We start from the raw sequence: 21,091 nt of genomic DNA, 5'->3' as shown, positions 1-21,091 counted from the left end.
CACCTCAGAGCTCACCAAAAAAAAGCAACTCTGTAGTCACTCTGGTATGACAACAGCTGTCATTAAGATAGAAATTAAAGTTCTTAATAAGTGACGGAAAATAACTGTGTTTAAGACCAACCTGAGCGAAAGGCACACAGAAAATGAAAAAGTTTCAGCACAGATTGAACCAGAATGGAGCATTTCTTAATTGTTGTAACGCTCTCTATTTTGGCCAAGGTCTCACACACCATTCTTACGGAGGAGCCAGTAGGTAACATAAATCAGTATGTGGCTTGTCCTGACCTTGAGGGGAATGCACTCACAGCTTGAGAATACAGGTAAGACAGTACAGGTGAGTCATGGCCTCAAATTGCACCATTCACAGCAGTGATGGACCTGGGCTCTTAACAATGATAAGAACTAGAATTAGAAGACAGGGCCCTGGGCACTTGGAAGGCTTATGCAGCAGTTCAAGACAAAGCTCCCAGTGCACATATGGTTGGAGCTACAGAGATGCAGCATCAGACTTACCAAGTATCTCAGCCCCAACCTGCAAGGAGGTCAACCTACCTTATTAAAATGACATATATAGAGTTTTGTTAATATGTGGCTGCTTCATTAAAAAACCAATACTGAAAAATAGTATAGGCACTGAAAACTTATACTTCATTTACATTCACATGAATTAAATACATTTTTTAAGTTTCAATGTTAGCTTATTATTATTTGCCTTTTAGAAAAATGTTTATTTTTGAAATGATTCATGAAGAGTGCTGGATTTAAGAGTCTACTGTGAGCTTTGCTTCTTTACAAAACATTCTTATGTGCTGTCTTTGACACAGATCCATGCAAAATAATTTTAGTGTTATACAATTCTAAAACAAAATGTGAACAACATTTATTTAGGATTTAAAATACAGACTCTCATGCTACCCTCTTTAAAACGACTGAAAAATCGTAATTGATTTGCTTACTTAAATAGGTTATAAATATAATAACAAAAGCACCTTAATTTCTAATCACTTGTAATTAGTGCTTTTTAAAATGTGCTTCTTTTAATATGTTATCTATACATTGAGTTATACAAGCGTTTTAAGCTTTGGCAAGGTTTATAAGGAAAACATTAATTTGAATGAAAGGAAATATTGAGACTGTAAACTTTTTCACCACAAATTTCACCTGGTAAATGTCAATTTGTACAACAAAATGTTTTCAGAGGGAAAAAAAAGTCACACAGCAGAAATAAATAAATATCAACACACTCCCTATGAATCCCATTGCTGTGCAGAGTTAACTGGAAAAATTTAATTATCGATGGCATTCTGTGCTGAAAGCATCTAACACTTTGATTTCGTGCTTGTAATTCAGACATTAGCATTCAGATCAACCCACAACTTGCAATTTGGTATTTACTGAATGAATACCAATTAAATTGTTCCAAATAATCATTTTCATTTCCTGTAGCATGTCTGCCTAAAACCTAAGATTCCCATTGGATTTAAGATCATTTGAGATGTTGGGATTTTACATTTTCTAGAGAGAATTGTTGCTTTTGAAGTAATAATAAATCTCATTTTTCTATTGTTAAAAGCAAGTTCTCGCTCTGCTGGTCATTGTCTTCATGTCTATACAAAAAAAGGTTAGTAACTGATACCACAGGCCACAGATCTGAAGTCAACATACACTGCAATTTAGTAGTTCGTGAAAAGTGACCACACCCCACCCTATGCCCTGATGCACAAACATGCATTTTCTTTATTTCACAATAATAGATAAACAGACTTTTCAGGAAAGGATTGGGATTTAGATCAGATGGGAGAAACAAAAGTGAGATTTCAGGAACCAAAGAAATCAAGGAAAGAAGTAGAAGAAAAAACAAACAAACAAAAATCCTAAGAGATGATGGGAAGAGAAAAGCATGATAGTACATGTATCCCAATGCTCTCTAGTATCACATAGGAGGTGATAATTTCAGTAATTTTATTACATTGTTCTTCTCTCTCAAATTTTAACATTAAAAGAAAGATTCTCAAGATGTAAATTCTGAAGTTATATGGAGACAAAATTAACAGCCAAAATTTGATTTATCTGGAAGCTCCTATTTATGAGGTATGTGTATGCAATTTATAAAAATTATTTCAGAGAGCATCTCTTTTTAACTAAAAAAGTTGTAGAAGTTTTACTATCCAGTTATATCTCTCTGACAAGTGAACAGGACTAGAATGTCTTCATAAAACCATAGTGGCATAGAAGGTTACAATTATAAAGATTCTTTCCATCACCTGACACCAAAATATGAAAAGAAGGCATTTAAAAGAACATTCTCAGAATATATGGTTTGAATATGCTTAGCTTACAATATATTTAAGTATCTTCAGTTGATAAGGATACTGTCCTGGGATTTTTAACCCCGGAATGTTATTTTCTATCAATCGCAAACATTTGTTAAGCATCTTATATTTTCCAACCACAAGAGATACTGGACATAAAATGGTAAGAAAGTAAAATTGAAACTTTGTTATATATGATAAAAATTTGGCAGGAAACACTGATAATTAAAGAAGCATTATATATTTTATAATTTTTTCCATCACTGAGAAACATAAAGCTTGGGCATCTCCCATTAATTCAGATAAACTTCAAGAAAACTTCATAAAAGAGCTTCAATCTAAAAGTCGAGACTCAAAGGATAAGCAGGAGAGAAAGGTGAGGAATTTAGATTAAAAAAAAAACTTAACATGAGAATCATTTTACAAATGTAAAGAAATTAATCATACAAATCATATTGAATGTGATCCTTACATTTTGCATTTTGTGTTAAATTTTTTTGCCTCTTTTTAAATTCCTTAATTTTTGTGACTTTCGTTTTAAAAACTTACACATATTCATTTTGAAAATTTAAACCATAGCAGAAAGTATAAGAAAGTTAAAAGAAAAATCCTATATCCTTATAGAATCACTTGATATATTCTTATCTATATCTCTATAGAAACATAGAAGTATAGAAAGACAGATGAACAGGTAAGTGGAAATAATCTGAACGGATTTTAATCATGTATATATGTGGTAATTTTATCTAAATGTATCATATTTGTTGTTGATAAAACTAAAAAAATAAAGATTAGAAACTTGCTAAATTTAAAGTAACCATTCACACAAAAGAGAAAGTAATGGCTAAAATATTTTTCTATAGTTAATCCAAAATATCTTTACAAATGAAGAAAGTGTCATCTTAATGTCTTATTAAACTATTATCCTACTTCAAACAGTAATTTAAAATTCACAATAGAAATGAGCAAATTATCATAATTCTATTTGAGTTTTTAGTTTGATTACAATTTTTATATATCTAGGTTAATGACTTCTAGAACTTCATACAAATAATATTACAAAGGTTAAGGATGTGGGCTCTGGAACCAACCAATTTGCCTAGGTCCAGATCTGAGCTCTGCTTCTTACTAATCATAGACTTTGGATAAACTAAGGCTTATCTTTCCATCTAACCTTTCTGTGCCTCAGTTTCTTTTAACATTAAAAGAATGTTACATTTATTCTCTGTAAAATGAGAATAATACCTACCATAGAAGGTTGTTGTGCAAAATTACACATAAAGCAATAAAAAAATTGGCTGGCAAAGAAGGTAAACATTAAATAAGTATTAACTGTAATTACTATTATGATGACATTTTAGGATCTCTTTGGGAACAGAGCATTCATGTCTGCTGCCACAAGGAAACTGATTTATCTCTTACCTCAAATCTTTTATCAAGACTTCTTTATTTTCCTTAATTTTATTTCTTAATTTTGTAGATTTTGTCCTAAGGTAATTTTTTCAAGGAGACCTCACATGTGTCACACTCCCTACGTGTATTCATTTTTGAGGTTATCAGTTGATGGCTTTCATACATAACTGACCATCTTGAGTGGTATAAAACCAATGTCACAGAGCCTTTCCTGCAGAACTATTATTCTCCTAAAGACCATCAGAAGTCGTTGATTCTCAGTTAGTGCAGTATGACAACTGGCTTTCTCTCACACCTTTACCCCAGCTTCTAAGTGGAAACCTCCCTTGGCTAGGTGTCTTCACCACGGACAATAAAAATGAGGTCTCTGCCTCTGCTTGGATAAATCTTCAACTACACTTCTGATAAAATGAAGTGTGAGATGGGGTTTCCCAGAGCCAGATCCAATGAGTAGCTGTTGCATATACCACTGCTTCTCATAACGTATTTTTTTTTCCTTTACCTTTTTTCTTCTTATTTTTGTAATACATGTTTAATACTACATAGGTAGCATACTTTCTAAGTTCTTGTATATCTGAAAATAACTACATTATCCTCATAATTCAATGAGGGCTTAAATTCTATTAAAGTTTAGGTTCTAAATCAATTTTTCTTGGAAACTTGTGAACTGTGTTTTAGAAACTTTTAACTCAGATGAGAACATGGATATCAGATTGATTCTTATTCATTTGTAGGTAATGCCTTTATTTTTTCCTGAAGTTTTAGCACAGCTTACAGTAGATAAGTGGATATTTAAGATAGATATACTTAGCTGTTTTACTTTTTTTGCAAATTCCTTAACTACTTTGTGCCTCAAAGTTTCTTCATCTATAAAATAAGGACAATAGAACTTATCTTATAAGCTGTTAAAGGTTAAATTAGTTAATACATGTGCTCAGAAAAGTGCCTAACACATAGGAAACCCTTGAAATGTTAGCCATTATTCTCAGTATTTGATGTTTGAAAATAACTGTACATTATTGTCGTATTTCAAAAATTGCTTATTTGTTGCAGAATTTTAATTCAAAACCATGTTTCTTAGATTTTTATATTAATAATAATTACATAATTATTATTTATATATATTCAATAACCATATTCTGCTTTTCCTCAATTTGAATTCAGCTTACTTGGTTAATTAACTGCCTAAAACTTGGCTGCTCACGTATGCAAAATTGAGTTGGGACAAATAGTTTTCTATTTGTTCTAGTGTGAAACAAGCCTGGGGACTGTTAGTCAGTTGCCAGATCTTTAGACAAATGCACTTTCTGTCGTTCATTTGTAATATAAGCAAAACAAATGTTACCAAACAAAACTAGTAATCAAATATCATGATGGTGCTATACTGCTAGACCATATGTTATAATACTTTCTCCAAACTACAGTACTTAGCTTATCACTGTCCACTTCCCAAGTAGCTCTTTGCCTTAAGAGTCAATTCAGTAAATTGAGTTCAAGAACTTAAGCATCCAGTATTCAATAAGTATTAATCAAAGATGCACAAGAAAATCCCAAGTACTTTTGAATTAAGCATGCTAATAACGTTTAACTAGATCATATTTTAAACAATAAATAAATAGGTTCATTTTCTCCTTAAATAAGACTGAGGAGGTAAAATAAATTTTTTTACATTGGACTAAAACACAAAATATCCACTAACCTAATATAGCTCTTTGCTTTATAAGTCTACAAAATAATATGAAAATACATAATACATATTCAAATAAAAAATTTGAATCAAAGTAGGTGCAAAAAAAATCTACTAGTGTAAAATTAGAAACACCAAATGCATTATAAATTAGAGTACTTACTATTGGTTAGAATATGCTGATAATTAAGCTAAAGTCATGCACTTAATTACCAGATGGACCAGTTGTCTCTGCTTTGTTCCAGAGACACAGGCTGAATCACAATTTCCAGCTGTCTTGGAACTGTGCACTACTGAGCTGGAGGGGCACACAGCCGACATGTCGGAAGATTAGTCCAATTCCATTACAATGACAGGAAAAGCAATTCTGAGCACATTCCCTACAGGAAGGGATCAGTAGCCTCATTTTTATTTCAGTTTGGCACTGAGCACGGTGTCTTTTATAGACGAATGCTTAATGATAGTCCTTTTTAATGTTCATAATGTTGAAGACAAGATACATTTTAAAACCATACAGCAGCTTTCCAAACAGGTAATATTAAAATTGTGAGATCCATGAACAACAGAGCCATTTCATCAAATATTAGTTCCTGAATCATTTGGGGCTTAAAATTTAATGTATGTATTAAAAGTTCTGATTTGGTAAAGCAATGATAGACTTGCTCTATGAAACAACTTAACAGCAATTAATTATGACTAATTTCACCACAATGGAATATATATATATATATGTGTGTGTATATATACATATATACCATTATACACACATAGATACAAATATATACACATATTTACAAATATACATATAAAAATATGTACATATATACACACACATATATATACATACATATATATACATATATATATAATGGAATATCACTCAGTCATAAAAAAGAATGAAATCTTGCCATTTGTGGCAACATGGCTGAACCCAGAGGGTATTAAGTTAAGTGCGACAGAGAAAGACAAATAATGTATGATTTCACTTATATGTGGAATCTAAACAAAACAAATATATGAAAACAAACAGGTGGTTGCCAGAGGGGAGGGGATCTGGGGACTGTATGAAATAGATGAGGAGAATTAAGAGGTACAAACTTACAGTTGCAAAATAAATGAGTCATGGGAATGAAATGTACAGCATGGGGAATATAGTCAATAATAATGTAGTATCTTTGTAGGATGATGATGGCGGTCAAAAGGTACAAACTTCCAGTTATAAGATAAATAAGTACCACGGATGTAATGTAAATCAGGATTAATATCAATATAAATAACACTGCTCTGTTATATATGAAAATTGTTAAGAGAATAAATCCTGAGTTCCCATCACAAGGAAATTTTTTCTTTTATTTTATATTTATATGAGATGATAGATAGTCACTAAACTTATCATGGCAATTATTTCATGATGTATATAAGCAAATCATTATCCTATACACCTTACATTTGTATAATGCTGTATGTCAATTATTCCCCAATAAAACTGGAAGGAAAAAAAAAGTAGTAGTCCCCTGTCTGCTGCCTAGAATCATTTTTAGGCATCCTGATTCAGTTTCATAGTATTATTAACAAATTACTATGCTTAAACATTTTAGAGTAAATCTCTTTTTGCAGGTTCACATGATAATTCAATCATCTTGTATAAAGAGGACTTCTGAAATTAAAATTTTTGGAGTGTTCACACCATATGCCATGCCCTCTGCTAGAAAGACATTTTATAAACATATCCAATTTAATCCTCATTTGAAAAAACACAAACAACAAAAATCTTATAGGGTGATTAATATTGTATTCATTTAATGATGTGGAAAACAAGGCTAGATAAATAAGTAATTTGCCCAAGGCCTCCAAATTAGTATAGCCTTGAGTTTTAAACAAACAGTGTACATGTAAACGTTCATGACTTATCATTGCCAGAGACTGCTTATTGTTCCACAGCATCGCATTTTTCTTTTTCTTGATAGTATAATATTCAACTGGGTACTTGTTGCCCCGACAGACTACATTTTTTGCAGATCCCCTGCAGCTATTGTGTGGGTATATGACCAAATCTAGCCTAAGTTATGCACACAATTTCTGGGTTGTGCCTTATATTCTTCTTTCCTAAGGATGGAGTTAGGATGTAATGGCAAGAGCAAAGCAGCCATACTAAACCATGGAAACCCTGTTTTGAGAATGGCTGAAAACAAGATATAAGCAAACTTTGTCTCCAACAGTATTAAGCTGATGGAACAATCTTGGACAGACTACCTAGATGTTTCTATTTGTGTAAGTTCTTGTATCTTTGTGTATATTTGTCTTTTATAATATGTGTAGTGTAACTCTTTGGTAAAATAGCCTGATGATACAGCATAAGTAATGTATCATTGTTCATATTTTTCTTGTAGGTAACCCAACCATCAATGGTGAATTTGAATAAGACTTATTCTACCTTACTATGATGATCATGATTTATGAAGACATTTCGCTTGTAATGCTAGAGAAGAATACACAAAGAAATCAAACTTCAGTTTTTCCATCCTTGATATTATAATTTTAAAACATATTAATGTAAATGTATTGAGTACGTGTGATTAAAAACAATAACATTTTATGTACCTAAACTAACTCTATATTATAAATGCACGTTAAAAGGTAGACTCATATCCACGTATTGGTGACAGTTTTAACATTAGATAGTATCTGTCAAAACTACCACTCAAATGTCTAAAGTTTAAACATACATACACACAACAACAACAAAGTAACTATAATTGCAAATAAAACAAAAAGTGAAACACAAATGATTAAAGTGACAAATAAACTGCATAATAGAAATTACATATAGATCATGAAAACCCTTTATCTAGCACAGCACTGTGGCATAAGAAAGTGGCAAAATTTGTGTAGTTGTTTCCTTTGAAAATAAAAATTACTCAAGAAATAGATGTATAGGCAGAAAGTAACAGCAAATAGAGAGCCTATTGTGGGTAGTTCACTGTGATGAGGATGCCTCCAGAACCAAAGTACTGGACTAAGTGTTATCATACAAAAATAATCTGTCCTTACTTTTGCATTAAAATTTCAATTACCTCTTTAGCAAATTTACTTTAACAGACTCCCATATTATTTAGACTCATTCATTTTACTTCTTGTAATTTTCCAGTAATTGAGAAAGTAGCATGTGCATAGGTATATAAAAATTTTAATTTTAAATAATACTTTTCCTTAAGTAAAATGAGAAAATTCCTAAATTATCTAAATTATGTATCTTAAAATTAAGAACTTTTTGTGACATTAGAAGAGAAGGCATTACTGTTAGTATTTCAAATTTATGCAGTTAGATATTTACTAGGTAAATAATAAAAACAATTTGTGAAGAGTAAAAAAAAATTAAATGATAAGATGGCATTATGTCCATTTTAAAGGGGTATTTTATGTTTAAAGGCATGGAATATCCTAAAATGTTTACTTTTTAAATATAAAAGTATGGAATAAAACATATTTCAAATCCATTTAAAAGAGGTATTAATTGCATACTACTTAGGTGTAATAGTTGTTATATTGCTGTACCTACAACTACATTTACATACATATATCTATAGCTATACTTTAATCTAAAAATAGTATTGTACTAGTGATGAAGGCATTCTTCCTATTGTAGTACTTCCTAATTAGCTTTTTCTCTTTCTCAGTAGGTCAAATCCAGGTCAGAGCACAAATACACATAATTAAGTTGAAAAACAGACACATCATTCTACCTCATTTTTTGATTTTCACATTTTTTTTTCTCTAGTAAGGCTCTGCATGAATCCATATGGGCAGTGCATCATTTCTCATTCCAAAAGAAGAAATACTGCTCAACATCACTAATCATTAGACAAATGCAAATCAAAACTACAATGAGGTATCACCTCACACCAGTCAGAATGGCCATCATCAAAAAATCTACAAACAATAAACGCTGGAGAGGGTGTGGAGAAAAGGGAACCCTCTTGCACTCTTGGTGGGAATGTAAATTGATACAGCCACTATGGAGAACAGTATGGAGGTTCCTTAAAAAACTAAAAATAGAACTACCATACGACCCAGCAATCCCACTACTGGGCATATACCCTGAGAAAACCATAATTCCAAAAGAGTCATGTACCACAATGTTCATTGCAGCTCTATTTACAAAATAGTCAGGACATGGAAGCAACCTAAGTGTTCATCGACAGAGGAATGGATAAAGAAGATGTGGCACATATATACAATGGAATATTACTCAGCCATAAAAAGAAACGAAATTGAGTTACTTGTAGTGAGATGGATGGATCTAGAGTCTGTCATACAGAGTGAAGTAAGTCAGAAAGAGAAAAACAAATACCGTATGCTAACACATATATATGGTATCTAAAAAAAAAAAAATGGTTATGAAGAACCCAGGGGCAGGACAGGAATAAAGACGCAGATGTAGAGAATGGACTTGAGGACACGGGGAGGGCGAAGGGTAAGCTGTGACAAAGTGAGAGAGTGGCATGGACATATATACACTACCAAATGTAAAATAGCTAGCTAGTGGGAAGCAGCTGCATGGCACAGGGAGATCAGCTCGGTGCTTTGTGACCACCTACAATGGTAGGATAGGGAGGGTGGGAGGGAGACGGGAGAGGGAGGAGATATGGGAACATATGTATATGTATAGCTGATTCACTTTGTTATACAGCAGAAACTAACACACCATTGTAAAGCAATTATACTCCAATAAAGATGTTTAAAAAAAATAAAAAACTAGTTCATAAAAAAAAAAAAACTGTTTTCTATAATAAAGCAATGTACCAGTTGCCTCCCACTGTCCTGTCTGCCCTCGCTTTCTGCCTGGATGCCTGAGAGAACATCGGGGGAGGAGGGGCAGGCAGACAGGGACGGGCAGGGACAGTGTTCTCAACAGCAGTTCTGCTTTGAAGATTATGGAAAGATGAGGGCACCCCCATGCCAGTAGTTTGAAGGAAAAATTATTGTTTGACAACTGTGGCCTGCAGTACAAATTCTTGTGATCTGGTTGTTTACAGCATTTAGGAAAACCTCAGAGCTGCAGTAAATATCAATACCAAATGGTTGACGTGCTTTCTTGTTTTTTTCCTTAAGACTGAAGTAAGGATTTTACTTCTATTTCTATAGGTCACCATTACTTTTTATAGTGAATATTTATCTATTCATTTACTGTAGCCAAATCTTACTTAAAGTGGTTTATTATATGTTTTTGTAGAACTATAATTAAAACAAAACATAATAAAAATGCTGATATGTATGATCTTACCAGGTGAAGATAAGGCATAGTAATGTAGATATTAAAATCAAAACTTGATTAAACATTGCAGACTGTGTACGCTGAATGGCTCTGTGTAGATCATTCTGAAATAATACAGAACACGCATATTTTAAATTTTGATAGATACTACATATTCATGAGTTTTGTTACATTTATTACTATGTATTACATTTCAACTATCTTGTGCATACTCAACACATATACTTTAAATGGATATAGCAGCATATTTTCGTTTTTGCCTTGGTCTATATAACCTTACTGTAACATTCATATTACCAAGATAATACTATGGGAGACCACCAAAGCACCAAATTTTAGTTTACTCGCCTTACAAACATCTGTAGAGTTGTTACACTGACTCCCCAAAAGCCCTCCACGGTGAGTATGCTCTCTCGTGGAAAATTCTAATTTTAAAAGATCAGAAAATAATATGTTCAATTAAGGGGAAAGTAATAGCTGGATCAAACTACAACCATATCTCATTCTCTGAATCAGGAAAAATAACATGAATTATGCCAGGTGATTTATCATAAAAATAAAAAATTATATAGCCAATGAACATTTTTAGATTAATTTCATTCATATTAAGAGAAATGTGAATTCAAGATATAATTTTATTTTCCAATTGAAAAACATTGAAAATAATAATACCCACTGTTATTTAATATGCAAAAAACAAGCACTCATATATAATACTGCTCATGTAATTTGTTATAAATTTCTTGAAAGTAATTTGGTAATACAAGTCAAAATTCACAAAAGTATGCCCTTTCTACTTCATGGATTCATTCATTTAATTAGTATTTACCCCATAACATAATTTCTAAAAGCTAACCACATGAAAATTATGAGATGGAAATCGAATACTTATGTATGTTCATCTTTATTACAAAATTATAATATTTATTACATGAAATAATGAATGTCCATTACTATTAAAGTAACTAAAAATGCAATAGAAAAATGGTTAAATAAATTGATCAAAACTAGATAGCCGATTTAGATGCATCCATTAAAAATGGTTTGAACAGGAATATTTAATGACATAGGAACCTGTCCACCACATACTATTATATGACAAAAAATTTAAATTATAAAATTAAACATACTATTTTGTGTGTGTGTGTTTTCATAGAAAATATTAGAAGAATATAAGTTATTACTAGTGCTTAGTCTGTGTGGAAGGTTTGTAGTTTTGCATAATGTTTTATTTTATGGTTTCCTGTTGTATAAATTTTTTATAGTAACATTTTAATAGTCTGCATATCAGGACTGCGTGAGATAAATAACTTCATCAATACAAGCAAAGTCTCAATGAGCCATAGTTTATCTTTCTCTACCACACATTTAACCAAAACTGTAACAAAAACAAACTAGGTTGACTAGAATTTCACCTCGCATCTCTTACTTTCTTCTAACAGAGGTGTTAATGAACAGAAAAATAAATTAAAATTTAGCAACCAGGAAGAGGAGAAGTAAAATATAGAGCTATGATGGAAAATGAATCCTAAATTAACAATGCAAGCACTACTTCTACTCTCAACGATTGACTAATAATTCCTCTCTTGGTTAGGTTACTTTTTCCAACAGCTAATAAATGCAAATTAGCAAAGACGTTTATTTTTTTTTTCCTGGAGTATTTTTTTTTTCATTAGGAATTTAGGCAATCTATATTTAGTGAAATAGTATTTTTTTGGACAGTTAAGACAGACTGATGTTTCCACAAACCATCCACAGGCTACAGTCTCCCCTTCTTAGTCATGAACTTTCATGAGGCTCCAGTGGTTACTTAACACAGATGTTTAGAAATATTCATCTGGTTGTGAATATTCAAATGTTATCCAGATAGTCCTTTTGGCCACAACTTGTGTCATAATTTCTGTTAAAAAGCTATTTACATTGTAAAGCAATTATACTCCAATAAAGATGTTAAAAAAAAAAGCTATTTAAGAGAAAAGCAAGTTTGCCTCCAAACAAATTTAATTTCTGTGTGATAAAATTAATAATATTGAGCCCTTACTATGTTTATGCCAGATACAAGATTTTACACATACATATATATGCATGTATATATAATTTCATTTAATTCTCACAGCAAGCCTGTATGTAGGTACTTTTATTCTCTTGTGAAGATGAAGACATTAGCAAAGAAGTTGAATCATTTGCTTATCTTATCAGAGCACTTAACATAGAGTGGACTCCTATTAACACCTGTAGAATAAATGACCAAGCAGCAAGCTCACTCATAAGTGTCCAAGTCTATTATAGCAAAGAGATTTTGGTCATAGTTATAAATCAGTCCTTCCGAACAGGGTCAGCCTTGGGCAAAATGCAACTGTGGCACATCTCTTCTTTCCTGCTTCCCCTTCTCCCTCCTAATATCCTACTCCCAACCCAACCCAGCCTAAAAAGGTGACTTTACATGAGGGCCTTCTGGCTGCAATATAGGGTCTTACAAAAGCCTATAGATTTTTATGGACTGTGAGACTACCTACAGTTAAGAACAGTTTAACAATGTTACCTCCTGAAGCCTTAAAACCAGGGGTCCCGTTATACATCAAGAGATTGCCTTAGAAGGGAAGGCTGTTTGTCTTCAGGAAATTGGCTAACTAGTTGGACCAGTCCGAACAGCAGTTAGCTTTGGTTTGGTGATATTTGGAATATCTGAACTATTTTTGTTTACCAGCTCATAGGGCCTTATGAAGGAAGGGACTTGGCAATATGGGCATTTTATGACTTTTCATTCTCATTAGGGTATAAGCAGATTTGGGATCTATTAGCTTAGACATTTATGCAACACATCACTTTAATGAGGTAAGAAATAATGGAGTGTTGAAAAATATTTTTGTCTTTACTCTTGTCTTTTATACTTACAATCATATTTTCCAAGGCATGTTTGGCAAGCCAACAGTTTAGAAAGACTGGGACAAATAGATTTCTTAAGGAAGGCCAGAATATCTGGAAAACAAATCAAAACTAAACTTTTATCTCAAAGCAAGAAATCGATATGATTGAGAAGAAATGTGGAACAGAAATAAGTTATTAAAAACAATAGAATGATCTAAAACATGTGGCAAATACTTTAAACTCATATGACTATTGAAATGCAAGGAGCAGACAGGATCTTTTCATTCATTCTCTAAGTCTTACTTAAGGAAAAATTCTTTGGAAAATTATTGTAGAAGCAGAATGAAAATAATCAGCCCTCACTGGATGTCAGCTATAATGTGCTAATTAGATCACTAAATCTTTCAGTGTGACAGTTTATAATAGACATCACCTCTTTCTTTCCTGCAGCTGGAAGTAAAAAGTAGATGTAAGGAGACAGAGCTTTAGTTTTTCATAGCATTACCACTTAGTCTCTGCAGATGCAAACATTCTTACTGACTTTGGGGAACTGTACTCCACTGGAATTATGTTGAATTAGCCATTCAATCTGGGGCCAGTTGTTCCTCTAGATAAATCACTCAAATTAAAATAATTGTCAGAACTGAGCAACAACCTCAGATCATATTGACTTCTTTTCATAATTTTCCAAATAAAATTCAAACAAGTAAGGTTTAGAAAGCATATTACCAACAGATATTACTGTAACTTTATCAAACAGCGATTAAGACCTAATTTTGCAATGGGAAAGTGCTAGTTACATACTTTGTAGTTAAAACAGGATCACTGTGGAATTGGTCCTCCACAGACTTTGATAAAGAAGTAAATTACTAGTTGTCTGGCTGATGGCAACTTTCTTAGTAAAAAGAGAACTGGACTTAGGAAATCCTGTGGTTAAGCTCGAGATAAACATATTCTTAGCATGAGAAACCTTTATAAATACTTGGTTTTACTTGGTTTCTATTTTTTTTTAATTCCACAATATACACAAGAAATGGAATGATTAATTCCTGGTCTGTTTAGACAATATTGACACTTGTTAAAATGGCACCTCTAGAGCATATATTTCTAAAAGCATTTCATTTTGCAATTGTACTAAATCTCATTAATTTTCACTTAATTTCACAATCCAGTTACCCAACTGATTTTACTATTTATTTTTTAATACCATGATTTAAAACAATAACAAAGTCTAAATTCATTCATCTGAGCTAATATGTTATCTATTACTATTTAGATTTAAAGACTTTATGTCTAATAAAAAACTTATTTCTTTTAAAGATTCTTTTAGGACTTACTGAGATAATGAAGGGAACCGCATTAATTACTTCCAGGATGAAGGGTATTCGTAAAATCTGTTCCCAGATGTTTCCCTTCCAAGAAAGAATGAGTAAAAATGAAAGTCAGTTATAACTGAATCCCATTAAAGGGGGAAAAAGACAGCATCAGAATTTCTCTAGCAATAAGGATGTTTATATTAATAGAATGCCAAATTATTATTTAGAAATGTAGCAATGACTTTTAGAGATTATTTTGCTGAATGTAATTGTGCCCTCTCAATTTTGTAGTCAGTGTAAGAAGTAAAACAAATGTTTGTAGTAATCCTTGAATATTGCATATAACACATTTTAATCATAACATATTTCATGGAAGAAAAGTTACTAGTAAAAATAAAACACATTAAAAAACCTTACAGAATCAATGAAAAAGCGACCCAATCTTAATTTTTTTACTATAATAATTACATTCACAAACTTTAAAGCATATCAAATAGTTCGCAAACACAAACATATAACAATGTTCCTTGGAGTTAACATTGTTTTTAGATTAATAAAATTTAAAGGGAGGATTTTCTCAATCTTCTGGATTCTAATTTTCCAACCCACATAGTGCAACAATATTAATCAGGCCTGGCTACCTGATTTGTGGGGCTAAGGGCAAAATGAAAATGCAGGGCCTCTTAGCAGGGCCTCTTATTAACAAATTATGAATAATTTCAAGAAGGTGACATCAGAGCATTAAAACAAGCACAGGCCCTTCTAATTGTGCAGCTCTGGGCAACTGCACTGACTAACAGGTCATTCCTGAAACTTTCTTGAACGGTGTCTAGTAAAAAAGAACTCAGAACTTCCTAAAGCAGTTTATTCGTCTATGAAAACAAGAACTACCCATTAGTAAGGCAATTTGAAATCTGACTCCCTGTAATGTCTAATTATTTTGTGACACTGGCTATAATATTGGGATTCTTTATTTTTCTTGAGGTCCCAAAGCCTTAAAACATTACAATGATATAAAACACCTCCACTTCACAAGGCAATTTCTAGATCAGCAATCGTCTGTGTGCTGAAGAGGTTTTGTTATCATTAGTTCATCACCCGTCTGCAAGCTGTATAAAGAGTGGAGGAGGGAGCAGGTGGAAGAAACAGAAGCAATGAGATCTCCTCTGTGTAGAGATACAAGGGTGCTGTGTTACTTCCCTCACCACATCCAGCTCAGTGAGGAGAGCTTGGGTGAACGACCCAGACAGATGTGCTCAGACATGGGGGCTGCATTTGGCGAATGCTTAAAACATCATCAAAAAACAGCATCAAAAAACAGCAGAGCAAAGACAAAGAGAGTTGAGATGACAACAGGCCACACTTACGCCAGTCCTAAGAGGTACTTATTTTCTGCGGATGAGATATAGACCCTAAAGAATGAAACTTATGGCCATTCTAAGTTCACACTCAGGAGGGCTGTGTTCCTAAGGGGACATGGAACCGTGACAGATGGTAGCCCTCAGGACCCCAGGGCCTGGGTCAGAGCCCTAATGGCCAGCCTGAGGCTTGAGGCATCAAGGAGCTTTGGCCAAAGGCCTCAGGAGAACTACAAAAGTCCCGTTTGGACCTGCCATCAGAGCAACCCAACCGCAAACTGTTCTTGTGCCAGTAAGGCAACTTCGTCCCAGAAGCTGACCTCACTTCTCCCCATGCCTCCTCATCCCTGAGGGACCAAAATCAGGGGGTGTTAAATAAGGGAGGAGGGGAAAAGAGGAGATGGCCCCCAAGATGATCCCCTGCCCCATGTGGCTCCAGGCCAAGAAAAAGTTAAAACTGGATAAGAATTTTAAATTTTTACATACTGATCATAATTTCTTAAGTACTAAACTGAGATTTGTATTGCGATTGAAAAGTCTAAAAAAGCTAAGATACCTGCCCAAGACTTCATCTGATGATCATGGCTCATAAGGAAAATGACTGGATTTGAAGGAGAAATGCAGGAAGACTAAAGCCTTTTCCTACTTGCACTGAGTCAGGCCTACCTATTCAACAAACCATTTATAATTGATTTTAATTATGTGAAGCTCCTATTTTTTATTGTGCAGGTTAACATTACCATGTCTTTCATCAGTTTTTTACATGACTCAGTTTCCAGAATGTTTAACACTTGGCTTACTCTTTCCCTACTGTGTTTTTACTTGTCATTGAACATCCTTCCTTGATGTCAATGATTCTGCACAGGAAAAGAGACCAATGTGACCAGAAGAAGATGGCAGGGTGGAGTGGGGAGGGGTATGAGTACAGTTACCACTGGTCATACGGCAGGATCTTTCTACGAATACACAGCAAGATTAGTTGGTTTTCTTAGCTGTGGCACACTGGAAAGTTTAGCTCGTAGTAAACCAAAAGGCTTTCTATCTCTAATGTCCCTCTTCATTTCCATTTATAACACACCAATTTGATTTTTATGATTTTTTCCCAAACCAGTAAAAGAGTCTCATGACTGGTATGTGACTTGGTTGGGTTCCCTTCTGATTTACCTTCCATATTAAAGCCAGAGAATTCTTTCTAAAATGCCAAATTTCCATTGCCATCATATTAACATCCAAACTCCTCATTACATCATAGGAAGCTTCATAACTTGGACTCTGGCTACTGGTTTGGTTTGTACCTACTACATTCCTAGCCCACCTTGAATTCAGCTACAGATTCATCACATGTAAAACTGATTTTGAGGCAGTTCTCTGAACACACTACGCTATTTCATACTTTTACAACTTTGCTCACATACTTCTCCCTCTGCTTGGAATGTCTCAGTCCCCATACCTTCACCACTAACTACCTGGATATATCTTTGTAACATTTTATAAAACTTATTTGTTTATATGACATTTGGACTCAATAAGCATGTGAATGAATAGATGAAACTTTCAAATATCTTATATTCTTCCCTTCTTGGTATAATTAATTTTTGACCTTAAACATTTATATTTCTTTCTATTGGATCCAAATGGAAACCCCTGAAAGAATATTATTGTTTAAAGCCTTCCTGGTGCAATTATAAATAAGTTGTTAAACTTATGGCCACAAAGCTCACCAGGTTTTCTGGAAGAAAGCATTTCAAGAGTACTTGGCTATATACCCATCTTAGGTAATCTCGTCTATGTGTCAACTTCAACATATCGTCAACAATAAACCAATGACTTCCAATGTTGTATCTCTAGCTCAGATCAATATTCTATCTGAGAATCTCTGTCAGATCTCCACTGCCTAATCCACTGCTTCACACAGATGCCTCAAAGGCACCCTGTGGGTAATATGTCTGAAAGTAAAATTTAAACGACAATGAAAACAAGACAATCCGAAACCTATGGGATGCAGAAAAAGCACTTCTAAGAGGGAAGTTTATAGCAATACAATCCTACCTCAAGAAACAAGAAAAATCTCAAAAAACAACCCATCCTTATACCTAAAGCAACTAGAGAAAGAAGAACAAACAAAACCCAAAGATAGTAGAAGGAAAGAAATCATAAAGATCGAAATAAATGAAATAGAGACGACTCATCTTGATGACTCAGACTCATCAAGAAAAAAAGGGAGAGGATTCAAATCAATAAAATTAGAAATGAAAAAAGAGAAGTTACAACAGACATCACAGAAATACAAAGGATCATAAGAGACTAACAGGCAACTCTATGCCAATAAAATAGACTACCTAAAAGTAAAATTTATGATGTTTGCCCTGACTAGTTCTCCAGTAACAGAAACCAAAAGTTCTGGAGAAACTCTTTACACCTTCCTTTCACATGCTAAACAAGAATAATTCGACAATAAGACTTCCTGATTCATACATGGACCTTGAGTCCTCTGGTTCTCATTCTAATGCTAATCCCACTCCAGCCTCCTAACCGGTCTCCTCCCCTTCCTTCTTGCCCCATTCCCATTCACCTCCCATAGTGTTACCAGGAATACGTTTCTAAGGCACATCTCATGTGCCAATCCCTACCCCTCACCCCACGCCACCCCCACTCACTTTGTAACTCTTGAACAATTCAGACACTTGCACAGCGAAACACAGATTCTATTACAACCTACAAAAGGCAACATTATCGTTTAGCTCTCCTTGTCCTCTCCCCCCGAATTTTAAAGATCATTCTTTCCTAAGACCTTCCACTCCTTATATATGCCAGGGCCTTGGCAAGTGCTTTTTAAGAGACTTGGAAAATCTCCACCTTCCTTTCCAATTTCCCTTTGTCTAGTTAATTCACACACATCTTTCAGCTCTTAACTCAAAATCTTTTGAGTGTTTTGAGGCTTTCCTTGCCCCCTCATTGCCAGACAAGATCAGATTCCCACACTAGGTTTTTCTATCTTCATCAACATCCTTCTCATTCCTTTTTTTGTTTGTTTTTATATATTTAATCAACACTTGATTTTAATGTCATGAGGTCCAGGTGAGAGCATCTGTTTAGTTTGGGATTCTTTGCTCTGTTCCTAGCACAGTCCTTGACAGCCTGAAGCTCCTCAATAAAAACTAGAATTGCATTATGTCAAACACGCTCCTGTGGATTCATAGCTAATGTGTGTGTATTTGTGTGTTGTAGCAAATAAGGAATTTCCCCCTGAGGACTAATTTTCACAATATAAAATTATACAGGGAGGCAATACTCATTGCTAAAAATAAGCGAATAACTTTTCGATTATATTCATTAGGTTTAATTCTAAGATCTCAGGTTGTCTTCTGAACATTCATAAATTATCTCCCCTAAGATAAGCTGATGAAAAATAGATAGAAAAATTATCCAAAAGTTGCATTGGCTATTAGAGAGTCCCCATCGGCCTGCATCATATAAATCCACATGATAAAAGTAATTATGGTGGAAAAAGAAAGCCTAAATCTGGAGAATGCGGCTACATAGAGAAGCATGAAATAAGATCCAAAAGGCAGGCACATGCCTTTCAAAATTAAGTTAAATACCTGTTTCACTTAATCTTATTTTCCTGAACGAGATGAAAGGCATTAGCCTCCTTCCAAATGGTAACCTAAAGAAAAAAAAGTTTCTAAAAAGTAGGTTTTTCTGTTCTAAGCGTGTAGAGCTCTCTGTGTTCCTCTCCTTATTGACAGAATTCAGTAAAATATAAATAAAACCTAATCTAACCATTCTACAACATTTGGTATGGATGTAACCTTCCTTAACCAATAAAAATGCAGGACAACAGGTGATTTTCTAAGATGTACCAGGCTTTTATTTTTATCATAAAAGAAAGTGCAAGTTTGGAACTATTATCTAAGTAACTCTAAAAAGCACTTTAAAAATTATAAGATTTATGGTAATTTAGTTGTTAGCCCAGGATGGAACATGGGACTTTTAAAAAGCATTTTCTTCTATAATATTAAGAATACCTATATTTAAAATATTTAACCAAAAAGACTAATAACTTACTTTCCTTCAGTGAGTTTAAATTATGGAATAACCCTATGGCAGTCTTTTGTATTTCTGAATGTAAACTCAACAACATTTAGATTTACCATTTCCATGGCATGGTAAGCAGAATCACCAGGATCTAGGCGTCCTAGTCCAAATCCTTTGTTCTTTCCAGAAATAAGCCCATCATGATGTTAACATTTCAAAACTGTTGCTTTTTCATAAAGCGATTACTGTATAGAAAAAAGAATTGTAGATTTAACCAAAGCCTTCTAGGTGTGCTGAACTTTTGTTTTCAGAGATTTGGAAATTATGCCAGGGTGTGTTTTTGTTTCCTTTTGAGTTAATGAATGTATGTGTATAAATAGAGTTCTATTTTGAAAGCAGCTGATAAAGACATAGAGGGTATCTATCTGACAGAAGAATAAGAATTTCCCTGTTGGGCAATCCCTGCGACTATTTTGACAAACAGCGATAAATAAACATGAATGGAATGATGATTTAACTTCAGACCTGCAATTCTGTATGACAGAGGACAAAATAAGTGGATGTCAGGGATTTGTAAGTTATTATCTGCTAACCTCAACATACACTTTTAAGAGTTTTTGCTCATTTTGCTTTTACTCATTAGTCTTTTGATTTAAAAAAAACTATAGTCTCCATGATAGTTTAAACTTTTTTAATTGTTAAGGATTAAGTCATGCTTATTTTAGAAAGTCTAATTTTAAGAACTATAAAGTACTTACAAATAAAGTATTAAATTTATTTTAAAATATCACATATATACATATATGTTGTATATGTAAATATAT

At 33.4% G+C, this 21,091-nt stretch overlaps 1 protein-coding gene across 15 annotated transcripts in view; it reads right to left on the bottom strand.

The window, feature by feature from the left end:
* Positions 1-21,091, bottom strand: part of KCNT2 (potassium sodium-activated channel subfamily T member 2) — a 425,289-nt gene that overhangs the window by 220,355 nt on the left and 183,843 nt on the right. For 13 of the 15 annotated variants that reach the window (XR_014326811.1, XM_082857000.1, XM_082857001.1 and 10 more), the window contains 3 exons: positions 14,893-14,967; positions 13,583-13,666; positions 10,697-10,791 (listed from right to left, as the gene is read on the bottom strand). Coding sequence is in view for 14 of the 15 variants with exons in the window: in XM_082857000.1 (XP_082713126.1) it covers positions 10,697-10,791; positions 13,583-13,666; positions 14,893-14,967 (254 nt within the window). In the remaining variant the exon portion in view is untranslated. Of the gene's footprint in view, positions 1-10,696; positions 10,792-13,582; positions 13,667-14,892; positions 14,968-20,383; positions 20,511-21,091 lie in introns of those variants that run through there. The other 2 variants (XM_082856994.1, XM_082856996.1) reach the window with 2 other exon arrangements.

The sequence above is a fragment of the Leucopleurus acutus genome, assembly GCF_964270905.1.
Source record: "Leucopleurus acutus genome assembly, chromosome: 2".
NCBI classification, from domain to species: domain Eukaryota; kingdom Metazoa; phylum Chordata; class Mammalia; order Artiodactyla; family Delphinidae; genus Leucopleurus; species Leucopleurus acutus.
Note: the sequence above shows the minus strand (reverse complement) of the source record. Positions and strands in the feature narration are given on the sequence as shown.